The 25,300-nt window shown below is 35.1% G+C and overlaps 1 protein-coding gene and 1 long non-coding RNA gene across 4 annotated transcripts in view; one reads left to right on the forward strand and one right to left on the reverse strand.

Annotated features, from left to right (window-relative positions):
* Rbm46 (RNA binding motif protein 46) overlaps nucleotides 1-21,334 on the forward strand; it is a 42,838-nt gene extending 21,504 nt beyond the window's left edge. For all 3 annotated transcript variants that reach the window (XM_020174497.2, XM_074041340.1, XM_074041341.1), the window contains exons 5-6: nucleotides 13,449-13,508; nucleotides 21,200-21,334. In XM_020174497.2, coding sequence (XP_020030086.1) covers nucleotides 13,449-13,504 — 56 coding nt within the window. In that variant the 3' untranslated portion in view covers nucleotides 13,505-13,508; nucleotides 21,200-21,334. The remainder of the gene's footprint in view (nucleotides 1-13,448; nucleotides 13,509-21,199) is intronic.
* Nucleotides 21,335-22,353: 1,019 nt separating this feature from the next.
* The window catches only part of LOC141410843 (uncharacterized), a 30,720-nt gene continuing 27,773 nt past the window's right edge, over nucleotides 22,354-25,300 (reverse strand). The window contains exon 4 of the long non-coding RNA XR_012435615.1: nucleotides 22,354-22,482. This is a non-coding gene — a long non-coding RNA (uncharacterized lncRNA). The remainder of the gene's footprint in view (nucleotides 22,483-25,300) is intronic.

Consider the following 25,300-nt stretch of genomic DNA (forward strand, 5'->3'; position numbering starts at 1 on the left):
AACAGAAAATTAGAGGGAATTACTTCATATAATTAATACGTACTAATAATAATACTCTTGAAAGAATTAGAGGGAAAGAGAGGAATCTTTTGGCGGGGGGACTGGAGTTTGAACTCAATGCTTCATGCTTGGAAAGCAGCTGCTCTGTGGCTTGAGCCACACCTCCAGCCCAAAAGGGAGGAATCTTAAGTAAAAATACAGTTACGCAGCTGGGTGCCAGCAGCCCAAGCCTATAATCCTAGCTACTTGAGAGGCTGCGATCTGGAGGATTGTGGTTCCAGGCCAGCCTTGACAAAAAAAAAATTTGTGAGACCCCCATCTTGGTGGAAAAAAAGGTGGGCATGGTGATGTACACCCATCATCCCAGGTATGGTGGGAAACATAGAAGTAGGAAGATTGCAGCCCAGCGGCATATGCAAAAGCCAAACCCTATCTCAAAAATAACCAGAGCTTGGACTGGTAGAGTGGCTCACGCGGAAGAGCACCTGCCTAGCACGTATGAGGCCCTGAGTTCAAACCCCAGTACCATCCAAAAAAAAAAAAAAATACAATTATTCTATGTAGTCTTTTTAATTCTGAGGCAGACTTACATTATGATGAGATTTACCTCCTTTATTTCTTGATTTTCTCTGTAGACTTCAGATTTTGAAGTTCTTGTATTGAAATGTAGATAGGTATCTGTGTGACTCTTCTCATTTGTGTGCCAACACAGAAAAACTCACTTCTGGGCTTTCCAAAGTCTTTTCATTTTTCTTTTCTTTCTTATTCAGTTTTTTTTCTTATGGCTTATGCTATAAGCAAGGGGTTACACTAGCTAACATGGTTTTGGGAGAAGGATTGCCAGCCTTTTCACCAATCTTTTGAGGCCTCAGAAAGTAGCATAGAGATGTCAAGTATTCTTTTATTTCATTTGGGGAATTATTTCATTGTCTAAAGAATTTATCTGACATTTCATGTAATAATTATTTTGTTGCTGTTTTCTTTTGAGGTAGGTTCTCTCTATGTAACCCAGGCTGGCCTCAAAGTCACTCTGTAGCCTGGGCAGGACTTGAACACGTGATCCTTCTACCTCAGCCTCCGAAGTGCTGGGGATTATAAACATGTACCACTATACCTGGCTATATAATAATGACTTTTATTTTCATTTCTTTCTATTTGAAATTCTGTTGTGAGTTTTTGAAACAAAAATTTCTGTAGTTAACTCTGAAATAAATGTATTTATGATCTGAGAAATGAATGCAGTGAAATGAAATAATCCAAATGCAGTTGGTTTCCTCACTTAATTATATGTATTTGTTTATCCAGGGATGCTCTGAAACTATGTTATTTCAGTTCAGGGTATTTGCATAAACTTAAAAGCCCTATTATGAAATCTGTCTGAGGAAAAGATAGAAAGATGTTGACTTTCTCCTTAGTCTTGTTGCTGATGGGAAGAGGACACTGTCTCACTAATGCAGTGCTGTGACCTGGGCAGACACTGACCTGCTCCTTGTCTTTTCTCTGTCCTTTCCACTGGGAATGCATGGGTTATTTGCTTCTGTCTCTGCCTCATTCCATAAAAGATTTTATGTGTCTTATTAAAAATAGGTAAAATTAGAAAAGAATGTAGTTTTTAAACTAAAGAAATTCCAGAAATGGGAAATTATGATTAGTAAAAAATAAAGCCAAGCATAACAAGACATAACAATATATTGCTTAAGGATATATGAATATATGGTAAAAAAGGATATATGAATATATGGTAAAAAAAAAATTTCAAAAAGCAAAGGTATAATTAACATTTAAAAGTTAGGATCATAATTACTAATTTAGGGTTAGAGGGAGAATTTAAAAGGATGCAAAAGAGACTTAAAGACATTGATAATTTTCTATTTATAATGTCAGTAGGCAAGTACATGTTTTTATTTTTTTTAGATTATGTAAGCTGTGCATCTGTATTATGAACATTTCCCAGTATGTATGGTTTTATTATTAAGTCAACTAGAAAAGAATGAAAGCCATAAGTTAGAACCTGTACTGTTTTATCAAAAACAGAACAAGAGCCATTCTGTTCTACAGTCTCAAATTAATACAATTCAAGGCAAAATAGGAACATTACATACTGTCCAGACAATTTTATTCCGCTGGAAGTAGGTCTGGAATGTTTGCTTTTGGGTACCACAGTTTCGATAAATCTTGACAACTAGGAAGGGCCTGAAGACTATAATATCAAGTATGGCAGTGAACAACTGAAATATTTGGGGCTGTTCAGTGTGTAAATAGTGATATTTTTTCAGAGGGAATGTGATTACTCTCTTCAAATGTCAAAAGACCTAGCATATGTGAGAGAGACTTTAATGTTCAACTTTGAAGCTCCAGGAAATGGAAGTAAGTCTAATGGGGAGAGTTTTAGTGAGGAAGCTTGCATTGCTGTTACCCAGAACCACATAACCCTTTAGATTGTAAAACTCAACATCCTTCAGTTTAAAGTTTTTGGTGGTACTGAGCCTTTGTACTCAGGGCCTTGTGCTTGCTGGGCAAATGTTCTACCAGTTGAGCATGCTCCCAGCCCTTTTCCTTTAGGTGTTTTTCAGTAGGGTCTCACATTTATGCCCAGCTTGTCCTGGACCAGACAGGCACAAGCCACTACACCCTTCTTTTATTGGTTGAGATGGGCTCTTAAAAGGGTTTTTGCCTGGGCTGGCCTCAAACTGAAATCCTCCTGATCATTGTCTCCCAAGTAGCTAGAATTACAGATTTGAGTCACCACACCCAGCCAAAAAGAAAAATTTAATTTGTAGCATTTATCCGGTTTTTGTTTTTTTAGCAGTACTGGGGTTTGAACTCAGGAGTTTGCACTTGCAATGCAGGTGCCCTACCACTTGAGCCACACCTCCAGTACTTAACATTTATTTTAAATCAGTTTGGATCTGCTAAAGAAATGTGTGCGGGAAAGAGAGTTTTTAGTATCCTGTTGTAACTCAGAATGTTCTTCCCTAATACCAATTCTCTTGCCACTTTGAAGCCCTCTGAAGAATTTGCCTCTTGCAAACTCTGATCTAAGAAAGTTTGATTTGAGCATCCTTGCTCTTTTCATATGAATACCTCTTTTACTATTATTCATTCCTTCAGGTTTTCCATTCTTATTTTCAGTTTAACTGGCCAAGTGGTAAGTCCTTGTTAAAATATGTTTGTTCAGCAAAACTTGTGAGCAGTATTGATACGCAGATGATAGGCAGGAACTTTCGGGTAATGAGGGTCCTTGGTCTGCTCTTAGATGGTAAACAAAGGCGGACTCGAGCAGCAAAGATCAGAAAAAATTCATTTGCAGAGACAAGAAAGGAAAGGCTGAATGGGGTCATGCAGCAGGACCCAGAAACTGGTGGTCCCCTGGGTCAGGGTAGAAATTGGGTTTTATAGCTTTTTTTATTGCCCAAGGATGGAGATTTTGGTGTGAATGATGTCAAAGAAGAAGTGTCTCCCTGGTATGAACAAATGTTTCTTGGAAAGGAGAAGGGACATTTTTCCCCTAGGTTAATTGACACCCTTTGGGAATACATGGGCCTCCTGTAGTCCACCTTTCAGTATGATTTGGTCACTGTAGTGAATCAGATACAATTACTGCCTTGTAGAGCGTTCATTCTTTTGAGGGAGACTTTCTGTTCAGCTAACAGTTCTGATAAATGTTCTGAAATACTTCAGGGTGTTATGAGAATATATGATTAGATAACCTGACCTAATACTGCATTTTAGGAAGAATTTCAGCAAAAGAAAATTCAGTAATTTACAATTAGTGTAGTGAATAGGCAACCGAGAAAAGTTGCCGAGCATTCCTGCATTCACATTTCAGCACTAGTAAAGGCATGACAAGTTCAGATGAGAAAAGCAGGAAGCATACTTCAGGGGTTAGCTGCTTTCTTAGAAAAGCTCCTTCTCTGCACTTCAGCTTCCTCATGTGTAAAATGGGAATGATAGCAGTGTTTATCTCTGAGTGACTTTAAGTATTAAATGAGTTAAAATTCTTTACTTAATTTATATTTTATATTCATAAAGCTCCCAGTCATCTGTAATAATTAATATTAATAATAAGAGTTACATTTCTCTGAGCCTTCCTGTGTATTAGATATTCTCCTAAATGCCTTTACATGATATATGTTCTTAAAATTAATTGAGGTAGATGTTATTTTGATATTAACTTTTTTTTTTTTTTTGGTGGTTCTGGGGTTTGAACTCAGGGCCTCACACATTGAAGACAGGTGCTCTACCTTTTGACCCACTCCATTTTTTTGCTTTTTAAACAAATGAAGAAACAGGTGTCAGTAGGTTTAATGTGCCCAGGATCCCGCTTAGCTGTGCTCTTAACTGTTAGTCTTTGTAACTTTACCATGCAGTTCTAATTAAACATTAGCCTTTCTGAACACAGTGACACAAGCCTATTATCCAAGCTGTGGGAGGTACAAATAGGAGGAACACTGGTCCCGGCCTAAAGTAAAACAGCTGTTTCAAAAATAGCCGACACAAGAACAGCTAACATTGTGGCCCAAATGGTATCGAGCCTGTCTAGCAAGTACAAAGCCCTGAGTTCAACTCCCATTACTGCCAAACAACAGCAAAAAAACCTTAGCCTTTGTCTGATGTTAAACCGTGGACTCATGCAATTTTATTAGTAAATTATTTTCTAAAAATTAAAATATTATATGATAGGCTTTTCATCCATGCCTTACCTCCTTTTCAGAGAGTTTTGGCTTTACTAGTCTTAACGTGCTTGTACACCAGGCCTATTCTAGTGTTGTCTGAACTTGGGACTTGAATCATTTTAGGTTAAAAAGATCTTGTTTACAAGATAGATTTGAGATCTTTGAGTTTATTATAAATCAACCATTACCAGTCAAAAGCATATATATCATTGTGCTTTTCTTTCCCCCATCCAGGTGCTAGACAGAATTTCAAACAGGCAAAATATGTTTATGTCTATTTTCTGATCCTGTTGCTTAGTATTTTCAGGTTACATTCAAAATAACTCAATACATAGTAATGCAAACATGTAATGTATTAGTCCAAATATGTTCAACTATGTTATTTCATTGTTATGTTCTTGCTGGGTGTCTGCAATGGCTTGCTATTGTAGCATAATCAGAACTCTGTGTTCTCCTGCTGAGAATGTTCTATTGTTTGGACGATCTTTCCTAACTATGGATGTATGCTTCCTGCTTTGGTCATCTGAACTTGTCATGTTTGTTGGTATTTCTTGGCATTTCCTAGTGCTGCCACTCTGCTTGGAATATTCTGCTTACCTGCTGCTATCTCATAAACATAGTAACCCAAGATGACTTGTTCTTTATAATATTTCTCAACAGTTTAATGTAATAATTTTTGTTAAAATTTATTTGCTAGTGCACATTTTTTTTGAGACAGGGTTTTGATGTGTAGCCCAAGCTGGCTTGGATTCGTGATCCTCTTGCTTCTGCTCCCTGAGTGCTGAAATTATAGACATGCACCACCACATCTGGCTATTTGCTATTAAAACAGACTTTGATCTGTCAAAATTTATAAAGCCAAGGAACTCTGTACATGGATAATTTGTTGCTGTCACGCCCTGTTAACATAGATGAGTATGATCCCTTTTAGTACTCTATGAGTAGTGCTTTTCAAATAATTTGAGAATTGGTGGAGTGGCATAACTGGTACAGTGCCTGCCTAGCTAGTGTGAAGACCTGAGTTGAAGCCCCAGTACCACAAAAAAAACAGAAAACTGTGATGCATACTGTAGGTGTGGCTCAAGTGGTAGAAAACCTGCCAAACAAACAACCCAAAGTTCAAACCCTACTACCTTAAAAAAATAATAGTAATTTAAAGGGATCTATGTACTATAGGGCTAGAAGAGTCCAAGGAAAGATAACTTTCATTTGTACTTTGATCAGAAAGAAAAAAGAGTTAGGAAAAGAACTATCTGTGATTTGCAATTGGCTGGCACAGGCACAGGAACAACTAAATTATGATGGCTAATATAGGGTGAGATGTATGTTTTATTTCACTGAAGTAGAAATTGTATCAATATGTTCTTTCCAGAATGTTCATGAAGTGAGTGTTACAAAACCCTGGAAACATAGACTAAGGCAGATGTATGAATTTATATTGGATATGTATATATTTACATGTGTAACACAAACATGTAATTTCTATAATGAAAGAATAAGAAATATGGTTGTACTAGTTCTTTAAATCATCTGAGGAAACCTGTTTCATCTATGTCAACATATATAGAGAATATAATAGATCATGTTATATGTGATTTTGCAGTTTCTTACATTTATTATATATCCATAGTAATTTCTAGTTGCAATACTAACATTTTAACATTTTATCAAGACTTCGGAAGAAAATAGTTAGCAGTAGCTTATTTTATGTTATTTCTAATCTCAAGTTTACACTACCATTGCATTTCTTCTGTATTCTACATAGGCAGGAGATGAAGAAGATTGTATTGTTTTTTTCAACTTCATTTCCTAAAGGGAAAAATACACCATGATAATTCATGATACTAGTCTAGCAGGCATATTTGGAATACACTAGAATCTTGTGCATTGAATTATTTTCTGCCTTCCAAAGAAGAAATAGCAATATGATTTATCAGAGAGTCTGTAAAAACAGTTTTTCATCTTTTATACCATTTACTTTGAAACTTACATGGAGTTTTTCTTCTTATCAGAAACATGTAAGATATTCATAAATGTAGAATATGCTCTGTAATTAGTTTTAAATGACTTTTGAAACTTCTCATCGTACTTTAATTAAAACAAGTCATATAACTGCATTATTATGTCTTACTCAAATTCTTGAAAATTAAGATCCTACATAGAGGGGTTTTTACCTAGTTTATCTTTATTTTGCCTATTACTTCTACATAATGGAAAACTAAAAATAGCATATTTAGTGATTCCCCATTATACAGAAAGAGGTTAAGATCCTATTTCTGATCTTTGAAGTTTCATTTATCCTATTCTTATTCTTGACTTTTCGACATGCCTTGCCCCTAGTTTCTTTCTTACTGTCTTGATTACTGAATGTTCCCTTATGAAATAATTTCAAAAACAATATACTTATAACAATAGACATCCTGGAATGAATTTTTAAAAATTGGTACTTTTAAAAAATGACACCAGTAAAATGACAGATTAAATTGGACCAAATCACCAGTAAGCAGTAACCTTGTGTTGGACACTAAATTGAGACTCTGCTCTGAGATTTATCACCATCTTGTCTGTGTGTTAATGGAATTTTACTTGTTGCAGATTGATTTAAGTTCCCTGTTAGACTTGCTAAAGTTGTAATATTACATGCATTCCATCATGAGTGTGAGCTCAGTGAATTACCCTGAGAGGGGGACCACTACTCAGGTGAAGACATCAAATATCAACATGTCAACATTTCAAGTTTTTTTGTATTCCCCTCTGGATATTACACCCGCTGTTCAATCTATGGGCTTTTGAATACTTTTTGGCAGCACTGGGATTTGAACTCAGGGTCTCATGCCTACTAGGCAGGCACTCTTACCACTTGAGCCACTCCACCAGCCCTTTTCTTGTGCTGCATGTTTTCAAGATAGGGGCTCTCGATCTGTTTGCCCAGGACTGGCTTCCAAATTTGATCCTCCTGATCTCTGCCTCTTGAATAGCTAGGATTACAGGTGTGAGCCACTGGCACTTGGCATATTTTTGAAATTTATAGAAAATTTTGCATGTTCTTATCTGGCTTCTTTCAACATTGTACTCAGGGAAAATAATCTTTTTTTTTTTTTTTTTGACGGTACTGGGGCTTGAACTCAGGGAGTTTAAGCCTCTACACCTTAAGCCTCTCCCCCCGGCGCTTTTTTGTGTGATGGGTTTTTTTGAGATAGGGTCTTGAGAACTGTTTGCCCAGGCTGGCCTTGAGCTTCAATCCTCCTGATACCTGCCTCCTGACTAGCTAGGATTATAGACATGAGCCACTGGCACCCAGCATAATCATATTTCTTATAGCAGTTCTGGTCATCACTGTTAATTGATTCAGGTATTCCATTGAACTTATATAATTCATTTGCTGTCTCTGCTGACAGAAATAAGAGGTACATTCAATTTGGGCTGTTTGAATAATGATGCTAGCAAGATTTTGGTACATAGTTTTTATAGTGCTCAGTTGCATAGATTTTGTTGAATAGAGTTACTAGGGTCACTTTTTTTTGGTGGTACTGGGGTTTGAACTCAGGGTCTCATGTTTGCTAGGTGCTCTACCACTTGAGCTACTCCACCAGCCCTTTTGTGTGTTGAGTATTTTTAAGATAGGGTCTCATGAACTATTTATCTGTGCTGACTTTGAACCTCAATCCTCCTGATCTCTGCCTCCTGAATAGCTAGGATTATAGGCGTAAGCCACTGTTGCCCGGCATAGGGTCCAATTTTTAAAACTTGAGTAGGTAGTTCCAGTTTCCCCAAGTGATTTTTCCAATTTACACATTTGCTATATGTATATTGGAATTCCAGTTCTTCTGTTCTTGCCAGTACTTAGGAATCAGTATTTTTAATTTTGAATATTCTGCATAAAAAGTATTGCTGGCCATTGAGATTATAATTATTATCATTGTTTAATGATAGTGTCTTTTGTAGGGCTATCCTATAAAATAGTTTATCCTTTTGAATAAGTGTTTGTTAAATCCCTCTTCCTTTTATTCTAATGTTTTATCTGGGTTTTTTTCTCTATTAACGTATAAGCTCTTTGTTGGGTATATGTTTTGCAAATACTTTTTCCTCTGTGTGACTTTTTTTTTTTTTACTGTCTTCATGATATATTTTGACAAAACATAAGTGTCTTTATTTAAATATGATTGAATTTATTAACCTTTTTAAAAGGTTTAAATGGCAAGTTAATGCCATTTGTGTTCTACATATGAAATCTTTACTTAACTCAAGGTCAGGAAGTATTCTCCTATATTACTTAGACACTTTCTTTGTCTTCCAAATTTAGTGAAAGTGTGAATGTCAAAGCTCCTCCTAGCCAATATGGATATTCACTTAACCCAGCACCAGTTAGTGAAGACTGCCATTTTCCTATGGCTCTGCAGTGCCACTTTCACACAAACCAAGTGTATATATGCACACACATGTAATCCTACAAAATAAATTTTATTTATTTTTAAGAGGTACTGGGGTTTGAACTTGGGGCCTCATGGTTGCTAGGTGGGCACTCTACCACTTGAGCCGCTCCACCAGCCTTTTTTTGTCTTGAGTATTTCCCAGTAGGGTCTCAAAAACTATTTGCCTGGGCTGGCTTTGAGCTGTGATCCTCCTGATTTCTGTCTCCCAAGTAGTTAGGATTACAGGCATGAGCCACCAGCAGCCAGTTAAATACAAATTTTGGAATCAGCTTCTAAATTCATACAAAAAACTTCTAAGATTTTGATCATAATTGAATTAAATCTGTGGGTTAAGTTGGGAATTAATAATATTTTTGTACTTTTGGACCTTCTGATTTATGAAAAGTTTATTTATGCTTTTCTTTAATTTCTCTAATTGAGTAGTTTATTATATAAAAAAAAATCTAGTAAAGATACATCTATCTTTATTAGATTTATTCCTAGGCATTTAGTATTTTTCAATGCCATTGTAAAAGGTACCTTTTTTATTTGTTTGGTTGTTTATTGAGACAGGGTCTGGCTATGTAACCCTGGCTGGCCTCAAACTCTCAATCCTCCTGCCTTAGCTTCCTGATTGCTAGTATTACAGGCATGTCACCACATCTAGCAAGGTGCCTTCTTTCCATTTTGCTTTCTAATTCTTCCTACTTTTACAGCTTATATTTTAAAATAAAGGATAAAACTGGCAAAATATGACTGTCTTTAACCTGTGTTAAAGTCTTTGTGCTTGCATATGGTGTTCTCTTCTGAATGTCTATTCTTGTAAGAATACCAGCCACATAAGATTAAGGGTATACCCTACTCTACTATGACTTCATCTCAGTTACATCTACAGTGATCTTATTTCCAAATAGAGTCACATTCTGAGGTACTGTGGTTCAAGCTTCAATATATATTTGGGGGGAGAGGGAACATAATTCAACTACATATAACCATAACAACTACATATGCCAGTCAGATAGTTTGTTGATCAGGTTCAAATTTCTGTCTTTCTTACAATTTCACCAAAACTCATGCTTATCCTCCTATCAACTTAGAGAGGGTTAGGAAAATCACCCATTATGCGCATAGAACAATCTTCTCCTCCTGTTAGTTCTGTCCATTCTTGCTTTATGTGTTGGAGGTTATGTATTAAGTATATAGAAATTTAGAACTGTTAGAATTTTCCTGGTGAAGTGAACCTTTCATTGATATTTTGTCTGCCTCTGTAATGCATTTCTGCCTTAAAGGCAACTTTCTATTAATATAAACTCATAAACCTTCTTTTGGTTAGAGTTTATATGTATATATTTCACCATCTTTTTACTTTTCTTGTTTCTTAGCCTTAAGATGAGCCCAACATATGGCTAGGCACTGGGGTTTGAACTCAGCCTCTCACTTGCTAGGCAGTGCTCTTACCACTTGAGCCACTCCTCCACCCCTTTTTTTGTGATGGGTTTTTTCAAGATCGAGTATGGTGAACTGTTTGCCCAGGGGTGCCCTCGAACAGTGATCCTCCTGATCTCTGCCTCTTGTGTAGCTAGGATCACCTGACTGTTGTTGGTTTTGGGATTTTGTTTTGTTTTGTGGTATTGGGGTTTGAACTCAGGTCCTATATTTCAAGCTCCTCTACCAGCTCTTTTTTGTGATGTGTTATTTACCCAGGCTGGCTTTGAACCATGATCCTCCTGATCTCTGCTGCCTGAGTGGCTAGGATTATAGGCAAGAGCCAATAGCATCCAGCTTGTTGTTTTATGTTATTTTTGTTCAAAGTCAATCTTTGGAGGATTTGATCAGTTTGCATTTAATGTACTTACTGATAACGCTTGGGATTAAGTCTCTCATCTTGCCATTTGTTTTTTTTCTGTCCAATTTTACTTTTCTCATTTCTTGACTTTTTTAGATTGTTTCTTTAGCCTTTTGTTCTTCAGCTGTACTAGTCCTACAGTATTTACTGTTCTTTTTGCAATTACCCTATAGATTGCAACATACATTTTTTTCATGGTGCTCAGAATCAAACCCAGAGCCTCATGCATGTATGTGCTAGGCGAACACTCAACTAATGATATATAATCCCCAGTGCAACATAAATTCTTATTGAAGTTTAATGCTAGTATATTTATCACATTCTGTACAATACAAGAAACTAAGTATATTTTAACGCCTTTTTTTTCCTTCTCTTTAAATACTGTCATTAGTATTTCTTTTTCTTTTCTTTTTTATTTTTTGTGAGATTGAGATTTGAATTCAAGGCTTTGTGTTTGCAAAGCAGACTTTCTTCCAGTTGAGCCACATTTCCAGTCTATTTTGCTCTAGTTAATTTGGAGATGGAATCGCTCAAACTTTTGGCCCAAGCTAGGCTCCAGCCATGATCCTCCCAATCTCAGCCTGCAAAGTAGCTAGGATTATAGGCATGAGCCACTGGCACCTGGCTGGTTGCCAATTATGGTTATTTTTAATGTATTTATTTTTATTTATTATTTTTTGGCAGTTCTGAGGTTGAACTCAAGGCCTTGCACTTACTAAGCATCTCTCCACCACTTGAGTCACACCTCCAGACCTGCCTGGGCACAGTCCTTTTAGAACTCAGTTTGAAACTTTGTAATCTATACACTCTAGAGATTTGTTATTGTTGACTGCTGCTTCTGTTTACTACACTTTCTGTTGGTTTTAAGTGATTTTTTAATTTTTATTGTCATTTTTTGGCTAAACACTTGAGCCATGCTTCCAGCCCTTTTTGCCTTTGGTGATTTTTATTTTTTATTTTTTTGGTGGTACTGGGGTTTGAACTCAGGGCCTTCACCTTATGCCACTCCACCAGCCCTATTTTTATAATGGGTTTTTTTTTTTTTGTTTTTTTTTTGAGATAGGGTCTCACAAACTATTTGCCTGGGCTGGCTTCAAACCACGATCCTCCTAATCTCTGCCTTCTGAGTTGCTAGAATTAAAGGCGTGAGCTACTGGCGCCTGGCACCTTTGGTGATTCTTTCAGATAGGGTCTTACAAAGTTTTTGCCTGGGCTGACCTTGAACTCAGATTCTCCCATCTCTGCTTCCCACAGAGCTAGGATTGTAGATATGGGTCACTGCACCTGGCTATTTTGATTGAATGCTAGATATTGTACATAAAAAATTATAGATGTAATTTAAAAACAAGTATGATGTTATCTTTATTCAGAGAAGATTTAGTTTGGCATCAGAAAGATGCCAGAGGACTGGCATTCCCAGATTGCCTTTAATCAAGGCAGTTGTTGAAAAGATACCAAGTTGACTTTTGTCTGTTAAAGTTGGTCGATTTTCAGGTTCCATTTTACTTAGGGTTCCTGTCATGTCTCAGCAGCAGCTCCTCACACTTAGTTTTTTACCCTTGAGCCTCAGAAATATGTCTGTCTTTTGTCACCTTCCCCTGCTTCTCATCTCTGTCTTGAGAACTGGCCAACCTTTTAGAGGGAAAGATATCTTGTCTAAAATCATGACCCTGTCATTTGGGTCTTGGCAATTCTCAATGCTTTTAGACAAATGTTTTTGTTTTTAATGCTTAAAAACAAAGTTGAATGATATTACCTAGGTCAGAATGTGAAATCAGAAGATAGGACTTTTTCTACTTAATTATATAGTTTTTAAAGGGTTATTTAAAAATCTGTACTTTTTTGTAGGTCATTAAGCATTTTTCATTTGTTTATACTTCTATGCAGTTTCTTAACATAGAGTTGGATATATATCTTTAACAGAAAAGTTCAAGGCATATAAAGAAATAATTACTGAAATGGATGGATGACCACAGTGGTACAATATATGGTTAAATTAGGTTTCAAGTAAAATTTAGCTCTTGGCAAGCAAAAAAATTTAGCATTATTTTGGACATTATCTCTTCTTAAGACAGGAAGGAAATTATATTTTGTATGTAAAATAATTATACTTTATACAACATTTAGATTCCCCAAATTCGCCAAAGGTTCTTTGGTTCTGCCTTTCTGAAATTGGGCAGTCTCATTTTTTTAAAAAATCCTTTATTGTAGAAGGATAGTATTCCTTGAAAAGACCAACTAGTAAGTACTTAATTGGCTTAGAAAGAAGTGTTTTTTTCTGATAATGTACTAACATAATTTTCATTTAACCATCAAAATACTTCTCTTGATTCATCTTTGCAGAACTTCAGAAATGATAACTGTTTGCCACTTATTTCCTTTTTCTCTAAATTTATTTTCCTATTTGCTGATCAAAAAAATTTTAACTAAAATTATCAAGGATTCCATGCACTTCCAATATAGGGATAACATCAATCTAAAGACTCAATTCTTTTCTGTCTTCACTGCTTACAGACAGGGAACACAATCTCTTCAGCCTGGACCTGTGCAGAAGAATTTGGAGGAAATAAACAGGTAAGAAAAGCCTCTGAGGAATTTTGTGATTTTATTTAGTTTTCAGAGAACAAGCTATAAATTATTCTTCTTATGATTGTAAGAATGAATGTTTAGAATTGTTTAAACAAAATCTTGTCTACAGACAAGATTCATTAGTTTTAGATTCATTAGCAAAATCTTTAAAAACAAAGTAGCTTTTATATTGCAGGTCTTTGAACATGCTAATGTACATTGAACCACTGAGATGGTAAACAGTATTCTAAATTAGATATAGTTGGAGTGAGTATTATATTTAGATTATCCCGTATTTCTCAAGCTTATCTGAAAATAGGAATCTAAATTTTTTTAACCTTATTAAATCAAAATCTTTTTGCAGTAATTTAGAGTAAAAATACTAGAATTCACTGTTTAGTTTTTTTCCATAAGGTGATAAGAAAGTTAAGCATTAGTAGGAATTCAAAAGTAGTTTATGATTTGAATGAAGATTACTAGTGTTCAAATTCCTATTTATATAGAGACAAAGAGAATGATATGGTGCTGGGAAGCATGCCATGTCATAGTTCTGGGTTCTTTGAGTAAATGACTTTACCTTTTTGTCCCTCAGTTTCTACACTGCCAAAGGAGATAGTAAGAGTACTTAAGCCCATTGTAAGGATTTCTGCTGTACTGATGTTATATGAGTTTTTTTGGCACTTAATAAGCGATCCATAAACATTAGCTGTTGCTATTAATGTATTAACATAATTATTAATATAATTAATATGTTCTTGAGATGCAAAGAAAAATATATTCATTACACTTGACATTTGTAATTTTATTCTTATGTATCTTAAATTTTTGTCTGAAGTTTCAGAATTTTATCAGAACTACCTTCTTTATAACTTTATGGTTTAAATTTTGAATTATGAGGACTAATTTTATTGACAAATGAATATGAAAGGAGTTGCTACCTTTTCTAGTTTCTTTTCTTTGCTTTAGCACAAATATAGTTTATGTAGTGAGCCATAAGTTTTAACCTGTTCTAAAGCCTAGATTGTGATAGCTCCACTCGTAATTTTTCTCAGAGGCTGTTGTGTTGTTCTCTCTCTCTAGATGGTTTAGAACCTAGCATTAAAAGGGATTTGCCATAATTACCTCTTATTACGAAGGTGGCAACCTGGAAATTGTAGATGTGGTTTGTTTGGTATTATTTGAAAGGAAAGCAGCTAGACTAATGTCAGCAGATAGAGGCACCTATTGCTTTATAGTTGGTCCTCATTGGTCCTTTTTGCTTTGTGTTAAGTCTTGGCCACTTGGCATTTGAGTTTGTAATTGCTGTGTTTTAATATTTGAAGTTTTTTTTCTGTTTTGCTTTTAATGCTTTCCTAGTACGTATTAACCCCATTCAGAGTTCTTAAACTGATTTTCAAAGTTGGTCAGTGAAGTAGCTGTTATAAAGTCAAACAAGTTTGGGAAAAACTTTGTACTGCATACTTGGAAGATCATAATGCATATATAGCATGTTTAATAACTGAGGTGGCAACCTGTTATACTTTCAAATCTCTACCTCCTAAACTTTTACAGGATTATTCTGCTAAGGGAGTCTTGTTTTAGGGTTGCTTACACTGTTTGGGGAACTCTGAAACTAACCAAAAGAACCACTTGTTTTGTTTGTATATTTATAACTTCATTGAGGTATAATTAAAATACAGTAAAAGACACATAACTAAAAGTATACACTTTAGGCCATTTTGTTTTTGTATACCTCTGTGAAATGACTCCACAATCAAAAAAATGAACATTTCCTTCACCCCTAAAAGTTACCTCATGCTCCATTATAGTCTGTTCTTCCAACTTCTTTCCCAGGCATCCTTTCAGTTTGCATTTTCTAGAATTTCAAATGCTTGTTTTTGAAGGTTTAAATTATAATCATTAGATAATTTTAAATGAAACATATTTCTTTAAAATGAAAGTCACAAAATCTGACAAATATGTATGTTTATAATTGTTGCACACTGAGTTTCACAGTAAGAATTTAAAACTAAAATAATTTAGAATTATTTGGGAAAATACATTGTAAATTCAAAAAAATACTTGTGTTTAAAAACAAAAGCAAATTATTTTTCTCCAAAACTGAATCTAAAAAATAAATTAATAGAGGACTAACCAGAACTATAAGGAAGGAGTTACAGGCAGGTAACTTTCTTTCTTAGTCAGCCCTCTATTACTAAGATTAACATATTTGAAATCATCTTGAAGAAACAGATATGTTAGCTACTTTGTGAGCTTACTGTTAAGAAAAAAAAAAATGGTCCCTTCAAATCTACTTCTTGCCTTTTGCTGTCAGTAGCCTGATAGGGAAAATTAAGTAGAGACTAAAAATACCTTTTTAAAAAATAAAATTTTATTATAATAGGGAAAGTGAGGAAAATGCCAGCAAATTTGATATTTGAGCCTAAAGTATACTTAAAACTTTCTAATTAGACCTGGGCACCAGTGGCTCATGCCTGTAATCCTAGCTGCCCAGGAAGCAGAATCAGGAGGTTCGCAGTTTGAAGCCAACCCAGACAAATAGTTTGTGAGACCCTATCTTGAAAATATCCAACACAAAAAGAGGCTGGTGAAGTGGTTCAAGTGGTAGAGCACCTGCCTGGCCTGAGGCCTTGAGTTCAAACCCCAGTGCCGCCAAAAAAACAAACCGAAACTTTGTAATTAATAATTTTAAAATATTGGATAGTTTATAAGATGATTAATAACTAGCAGTTCTGAGAAATACATTCTCTTCATTATAGTTAGCTCTTGATTTTCTGCACTGTGATGGAAATGCAAAATATAAGTAATAAATATTACTTGATTCTAATATAGGAGGTTCTTGTCTTTTGCGTTTGAGCACACTTATGCTTCATGTTCTGAGAATGAACAGTACAGTAAAACCCCTTACTTTTTTTCACATTTCAGTGAAAGAAAAGTTATTCAACTTCAGTTTTGATTATTGAATGTTAAAAATTGAAAATAATGAAATAGTGAAGTGAGAAAATACTTAAAATATGTGCTAAAGGTGTGGGAAATGTATTTCATAGATGAAAAGACCAGATGTTTGATCCTCAGACATGCTGTGGATGTGTAAAATAATATAGCCATATAAGAAAAGTTTGGCAGTTGATCAAAAATTAGACATAGAATTACCATATGATTCAGCAATTCATGCTTGGATATTTACTCGAGAGGACTGAAAATGTATGTCCACGTAGAAACCTGTACATGGGATTCCCTGACAGCATTACTCATAATAGCCACAAGGTAGAAGCGGCCTACTTATCTATCAGCTGATGAATGAATAAACAAAATTGGTTTATCCATACAAGGGAATGAAGTTGTGATAAAATCCTAGAGCATGGATGACGGTTGCAATATTATGCTAAGAAGCCAGTTCCAAAGGCTACAAATTATATGATTCCACATAAATTTATATGAAAATCCCAGAACAGGCAAGTTTCTGGAGAGAAAAGGATATGGGCACTAAGTTTCTGGTTAGGATGATGAAAGTGTTCTGAAATTACAGAGTGGGGTTAGTTATACAGTTTTATGAATATAGTAAAATCACTGTATTGCACACTTACAGTGCATCCAAAAAGGGGGATGGATGTGGCAGTAGAACTCACATAGTTAACAAGGAGGAAAAGAAAACCAATTACAAGGGTATACTTTCTAATGGAAAATTAGTATGAAGAGCGTCTGATCAGAAATAAAGTAAAAGAAAAAGATAACCAAAATTAACATGAGAAGATACTTTGAATTCATGTCAAAGTCTCTACCAAGGGTTTTCCGTGCTTTAATACAGAAAAGCAGCTATAGAATTTATAGTTTGGTCAGAATGTATAAGATAGAATTAGAGACAAATTGAGTACATCATTATGCCCATTGCTTATATTGTCACTGAGAAACATAGTGGCAGTGTTTACTGCCCGATCATCTGTGCTGGACAGAGAAGGACAGTTATAATGAGCACACACATAAACAGGTAGCAGGTGTTTGGTTATGTACGGCCAGTTTCTCTTGTTCAGGTGTCAGATGTGGTTGCTTCCCTGCTCATTCTAGAGACACCATCAGAAGTCTGAACCCAAAGTCACGAGTTACCATTATTTCTTGATCAGAATGGAATTTAAGATTAAGCCTGTATGTTGTTTATAAAGACAAACTTTATTCTTTAAAAATATTTGTATTCATCCAGAATATACACATGAAATTATAGAAATTTTGATAGAATGCTGTCTCTAATGTTAGAGCAATTGTTCGCATACTTTTTTTTTTCAAAATGACCTTAAAATCAGATATTACAAAAATGTTTAGAATATAAAGCAAGAAAATTCAAGAACTCTGTGAGTGCTGAAATGGGAAGTGTGGGAATTAGTAGGTGCGAGTGAAAATCCAGAGGTTTAGAGTAGCACCATCAACTTTACTTCTGTTCTCCTGCCAATCATACATAACCTCCTTAGACACTCTCTCAGAAACCTTATTTTAATTGTGAAAAATCTTGGTCAAATGGAAATAATACTTTCTAGGAATAAGGAGACCTAATTTTTAACTTGCTTTTTTTCCATTCAGCTGTGGAAATATGGATCAGTCAGTGAACCAACCATCTTTTGTCCCTTATCTTGACTTCTAAGATCTTATCCTGTTTCTGGTTGTGATTTGGAATTAGAGAATTTGATTAGTGAAAAACTTTATTAGCATCAACAATAAAAAGACAAAGCCAGTAAAAATGAGCAAAAAGTAGCTGGGTGTATTGATATATGCCTATAGTCACAACTGCATGGGAGACAGACAGAGGAGGATCCTCAGTTCAAGGCCAGCCCAGGAAAAAGTTAGTGAGACTCTATCTTAAAAACAAACCTGATGTGGTTGTTCACATCTGTAATCCTAGCTACTAGGGAGGTGGAGATAGGAGGAGGATTGCAGTCCAAGGCTGGGCAAAAGTTTGAGACCTTATCTGAAAACTAATGCAAAAAGTACTGGATGCGTAGCTCAGGTGGCTTGCCTAGCAAATGCCAGACCCCAAGTCAAACCATAGTACCACAAAAAAAATTAAAAGAGTCGAACAGATATGAACAAGGATGTTCAAACAGGCAACAACCATGTTATTAGTCATAAGGGAAATCAAAATTAAAACCACAGTGAGGGGCTAGAGGAGCGGCTCAAGTGGTAGAGCCCTTGCCCAGTAAGCGCAAAGCCTTGAATTCAAACCCCAGTACCACCAGAAAACAATAAACAATAAGATACAATTTCACATGCACTAGAATAACAGTGATTAAAAATGCTGCAATACCAAATGTTAGTGAGGATGTGTAGTAATTAACTGGAGTTCTTGTGTTTTACTAGTATGAATATAAAATAGTCACAGTGGAGAACTTTTAAGCATTATCTCTCTACCCTTTGCCCCATTCCCAGGTAGTTAGCCAAAAGAAATGAAAACATATCGTCAAAAGATGTGTATAAGAATACGCATAGCAGCTTTATTCATTATAGCCAAAACATAGAAACAGCTGTCACGCTCAAAGGCAGTTCGATACAGAAATGGCAGTGCACTTATACAATTGGATTCTCAGCAACAAAAGGGAAGACTGCTGAAATACACAGCATGAATGAATCCCAGTAGTTATATTGAGAGAAAGAAGCTAGACATTTAAAAAACTTGAAAAATGATGAAAATGGAGTCAAAAAACAGGAGAAACTAATCTATGGAGATAGAAGTCAGAAGGTAGTTGCCTGCAACAGAAGAGCTGTTAACTAAAAAGGGGAAAGTTCTAGATTGGTATATATGTTTTATATCTTGTTTTGGGTATGAATTACATGGATTTATACATTTATCAAAACTCATTGAAGCCGGGCACCAGTGCTCATACCTGTGATCCTAGCTATTCAGGAGGCAGAGATCAGGAGGATCGGAGTTTGAAGCCAGCCCCAGGCGAATAGTTCATGAGATCCTATCACGAAAAAAAATCCCTTCACAAAAAAATGACTGGTGGAGTTGGTGAAGCAGGAAGAGCGCCTGCCTAGCAAGTATGAGGCCCTGGGTTTAAACCCCAGTGCTGCGCCCTCCCCCCAAAAAAAACCTCATTGAAATGAACACATAGGATATATGCATCTTATTGTGTATAAATTATACCTCAGTTTTAAACATTAAGATAGTTGAATAACATGAAGTATAAAACTTAAACTCTTCCAGGTGCTCATTGAAGCTGGGCACCAGTGCTTGTGCCTATAATCTACTCAGGAGGCAGAGATCTGAATATCATGGTTTGAAGCCAGCCCAGGCAAAAACAGTTCATGAGACACTATCTCAGAAAAAAAAAATCACAAAAAAGGGATGGTGAGAGTGGCTCAAGGTGTAGGCCCTGAGTGCAAACTCCAGTATGGTGGGGAGAAGGATTGCACACATGGGACTGGATGTCGACCTTAAATTCTGAAGTTGGTTTACTGTCATTTCCTAAGGAGTGGGGGATTACAGATCCCAGTCTGAGGCAGGAACAGTAGGATAAGAGCTAAGGATATTCACTAGGAAGGAAACATGGGTGGGCAAGTAAGTATATGCTAGGAATTTCACTCATTTGTTAATTCTTCCTAAATATTAATGAGAATTTCTCTTTTCTATATTTAAATAATGTGTTAGATCTGAGGAAAACATGAAGATTTTACTTCTAGGTTTATCTCACTAGTTAAGTATTTCAGTTTCTATTTCCTTATCTTGTTTAATATGTGTTTTATTTCCTAGTCACCCAGGTGTTTGTTTCCTTAAAAATGTAAGCGTACAACAGTTGGTTAGTGTTTATTACAATTGGGTTTACAGTAGGGGATTGTCAGAAATACAGATAAAGTAAGCATTATGCTTGTAGCCAACTGAAGATTTCTGCAACTACATATCATCAATAGAATATATTACCTCTTTTTTCTTTCTCTTTATTTATTTTATTAGTTACTAATTGTATAAGGGGTTTCACTGTGGTATTTCCTTAGAAGCATGTGTTGTGCTTTGATCAGATTAACCACAGTTGCTCTTTCTTTTCCCTGTCCATTCCCCTATATTTTTTTAACCCCTTAAATGGATTTCACTCAAAGCAGAAATGATTTCTCTTTGAAAACTACATTTCCCTGTCTACAGTGAAATCTGTAGTGTGCTATTCTAAACCATGCTATAGATGACCACACTGGTTCATACTTAAGAGGTAGGCATGTTAGAGGTGCATGGCTAATAAGGAATTGGCTGTATTTGCATAATAACTTCAGGAGAAAAGAATGAGGACATTTTACTATGTCCTCATAGGACCACCAGTGTTTCGGTTTACACTCAATACTTTAACCCTCAGCAAAGTAGATTTTATTTATTTACTTTGTGGTACTGGGGTTTGAACTCAGGGTCTCACACTTGCTAGGCAGACAGAATTTTCCTGGAGTCATCCTGTTTTGGATAGGAAAAGCAAATGGCATCAAGTAATTTCTCATCCAGTTTCAAATTACTGAAAATATTTTAAACTGGACATTTTAAATATATTTATGTTTTCCTAGAACAAACTGCTTTATTGATCTTATGGTATCATTATAAAAAATTTTTTATTCATTTATTCATATATGAAAAAATTTTAAAGGTTATAAAATTATTTTAATTAGAGTTTACAATGCTAGAAATTAAACCTATATTTAACTGATTTTTATTTTTCCATTTTCTTAACTAGGTCCTTTCTGATGTTGCTTGCGCATTTCTCCTGCAATTGATCTCATTCCTGTTGGCTAAACATTAAGTCCCATGACAACATTAAGTTAATGCACATGTGTTACAGCCTCGTTTATAGCACACGGACAGTATTACAGGGAAAAACCTTTCACCTGTACATTAGATGACTTAATTCCTTCTTCCATTCCTAGAAACACTACAACTTTTATAAATTATTTTATAGTCATTGTCACACCTTTGGCTTATACTACACTAAGGAACATAGTTGAGTTTTTGGAAAGTACAGGATTTATAAATTTGGTCTTTAATATACACACATATAATTACTACAATTAATGAAGCAGGAAATTGTTGGTGCATAAGATGTTTATTGTGGAATAATAATATTTCAAATATAATTATTTTTAATAATTTGGTTTAATTTTGAATATTTTTCTATCCTATAAGTTGATAATGGTTTCTTGAAGTTTATTTTATAAAGATTCATTTTACTCTTTTGTAGTACCAGTAGGATTCTAATGTTAAATTGATGTGTTGAGTTATATAAATGTTTATATTAGCATTTAAATAATGAAATATTAGGCAGTTAGTTTAGACCAACTGTTTCTGAAGTCCAGGGGCAAATGTTTTTGCTGGTTTGATGCCTCATACATTTTCAACAAAAAAAGAAGAAGCAACTATGAATTTGCTGTTTTTTTTTTTAATCTTTTCTTCATAAACTACCCCTTAGTGTCAGAACCAGATTTAAAAAGAAACTTCTTTATGGAGCAAAAGAAATCAGAATTTTTTTTCTGTGTTAAAAAAAGAGAGAAAGTATCCAGTAGTATCTGTGATGTAGTGTGTCAGTGAAGGAACCAATACTGACTTGATACAACTATTAGGATTTGCACTGCAATGAATGTTGACAGTCTTTACCATCAATAAAGTTATCATCAGGATTTTGAATGTTAGAGCATTATGTTACATGTGATTGTAGTTTTAATGTTTGTCTCTTTGAATTAAATTTGTGTCCATAGAGATGTATAGCATAATTGTTCATGTATTTATTTACAGACTACAATTTCCGTCGCAGCTCAGTACATAGTCTTTCCCCTGTTAGTGCTACCCTCTCTTCTGGGACTCCCAGCCTGCTTCCTTATACTCCAAGGCCTTATTCTTATCCAGGCTGTTCCTTGTCACCAGCAATATCACTTGCTAATGGCAGCCATGTTGGACAACGACTATATGTCTCCAGTCAGGCCTCATTCTTCTGAAGAAAGTCTGTCAGCAGTAGTATGGAAATTTCTGTGTAAAGCATGCAAATTAAAATACTGTTTTATTTTAGAATCGGGTTTGCACATTTGGCTTTAGAATAATATATTTATTCCAACATACTGAACATCAGCTATAATTCAGAACAACAGTAGTAGAATTTATAAAAAGGCAAAGTTTAAAAAGTTACTCAGTGGCGTAGCAAACGACTGTTTCTTTTTAAACTTTGAGGATTTCCTCTTAAGTCCTGTGTGGGAAAAAGATACCAGTCGTTTATGTTATTTTTTTATTTTTTGTATAATAACTTCGCAAAGTAGCACTTCACAAATATTAAACTCCTTGAAGACATTGGTTATACTAGATGTGATTACCAAGGATCACTATTCTGTATTGGAGATCGGAACAATTATATAACCAAAAGCATCTAACTATTATGTAGAAAGAAATGATGAGGCAAAAAGATTAAGATGCAAATTTTATGCAGCACTAAAGAAAAAGAAATCTACCATTGTGGTCCTTGAGAATAACTACAAATACAATTTTAGTTAATACTATTTGTTACAGATATAAATTATAATTTTGCTGTTAATATATTTAAGGTTTTTATAGTTATGCTTAACTTGTGTTTTTTGATATTCACTACATTGTTTGAATAACAAGTGTTACGGTTTTTTAATGTTGAAATCATGTGTTAAATTTTTGTACTTGAATTCAAATTCTTTGACATTAAATATGTGATGCTTTTAATATGTGTGTTTTATTTTTATTAGAAATGCACACACACAAAAAAACAGTTCTCACCAATCACTTTGACCTTTAAGAATGGCTTTCCTAACTATTTCAAAGGGTCATGTGTCAGTGTCTTCATGAGACCATTGCAGGATATTGCTAACAGAAAATTGTTAGTTTTGTAAAACATTTTTAAAAAATAATAACTTTCAGGGGTCCATAGAAATATTTTGTTGATAGACCCACTGAAGTTTCCCCCATTTTACTTATGAATAATTAATTAGTTCAGGTCATTTGACTTTTCATTAGTGTAGTATACATTGATGGTTTACAATTTGGGTTCTCATTATTGATATCAGAGGCAAAAATATTCCAGGTGTCACATATAACTTTCAGTCAAGTCATTGTGCAGCTGTGCGGACAAAGCTTTGCATGCACAGAATTTGAAATTTCCTTGCAACTTAATTTTTTGAGTTTCTAGCAGAAGTTATAATTGTAAATTAATCTGTTTTGACCTCAAAAGAAGATTGATTCTATATAAATCACATGTAGTTCTTACCTTTCCAGTATACTGCTTTAGATTTTCTAACTTAAATGAGTGTGAACACTATTCTTTTTTCTTAACTACTGTAATTTTTTAAATTTTATTTTATCGTTTTTACATTTACTTACATGTATATACATTATTTGGGCCACCTCTCCCTTCTCTCCCCCCACCACCCTATTCTTAATCAGTATTATTGTTTTTCCTGACACACTGAGGTACATAGGTTTTGCAGTTTGTCACATAAATGGCTCACAGGTACATGTCACTCATTCAGAAAATATACAATGAGTGTTTATTTTTGTAAGCTGCTGTGTTGTTACCCCTGGGAGACAGAGATGACTCAGACTCTTAAGCCAGAAAAAAAAAAAATCAGACACAAATTTTTCATAGAAATGTTTGGAGTGGCCCAAATCATAATAACTACAAGTCTCCACATGACTGTTTCACTTTGGAAAACAAGCGAGAGAGCTTAATAACCACACAAAGTATTTGAAGATCTGTGGTAACACAATAGGAAATGTATAAGCTTTGGTATGAGATTTGATTACCTTTCCTGCTAAGAAACAGCGTGTTTTTTTGGTGTGACTGAAGTTTGAACTCAGCCTCACGCTTGCTAGGTAGGTACTCTTACTACTTGAGCTACTCTGCCAGCTTTGAATTTGGACAGTTTTTAATCTCTGTGAGTCATACTTTTCACCGCTGTAAAATGCTGATACACGTCTTACAATGTTAAAATTAAAAACACCTAGCCAGTAGAAGGTACTCAAATGGTAACTTACTATTTAGGAATATTTATATTCAGAGTATAGTACTGCTTTCTTTGCAGTTTTTATCCTTTTTCCCTTTAACTAGAAATACGGAAATCAGTACATTTATGTGAAGCACTGTCCCTTTGTGCAGTGGTGTGGAAGAGCAGTTAATCTTGTTCAGGTGACATGTCATTTCTTCTGTTTCGTGAGCATTAACTACTGTTTGCTGCCTTAAATTGTATAGAATGGATTAGTTAGCTATATAGTGCTGCAAATAAGAGCTAAATGTGTAAGTTAGGCATATAACAGATGGCCTTTAGACATTTTAAAAAGGTATTTTATCTCACAATAAGAAATACAAACTAAAAATTTACACAGGCAGAAATTTGAAAGTTTAATAACCTTTGGGTCAGCCCTTAAGGACATGAGTAGTCTCAGCCAGGCTCCTTGAGAACCTAAGATCTGGAAGAACACGGTTCAAGGCCAGCATAGGCAAATAGTTGACAAGACCCCCATCTCCAAAATAACCAGAGCAAAATGGGCTGGAGGTGTGTCTTAAGCAGTAGAGCACCTGCTTTGCAAGTGCTAAGCTCTTGAGTTCAAACCCCAATCCAGCCAAAAAAAAAATACTCTCATACATTTCCCATGGAATTATGAATTAGTTTAATTCATAGAACAACTTGGCAGCTGTTGTTCAATGTTACCTATCTTTTGATCCAGCAATCATACGTCTGGGATATACTTGCATGTGTATGTAATAATACATGCCAAAGGCTACTCACCATTAGGGGTCTGCTGAAGTAAGGAAATTTATCAGTTCACACTA

This window comes from Castor canadensis, chromosome 9 (genome assembly GCF_047511655.1).
Source record: "Castor canadensis chromosome 9, mCasCan1.hap1v2, whole genome shotgun sequence".
Classification (NCBI taxonomy): Eukaryota; Metazoa; Chordata; class Mammalia; order Rodentia; family Castoridae; genus Castor; species Castor canadensis.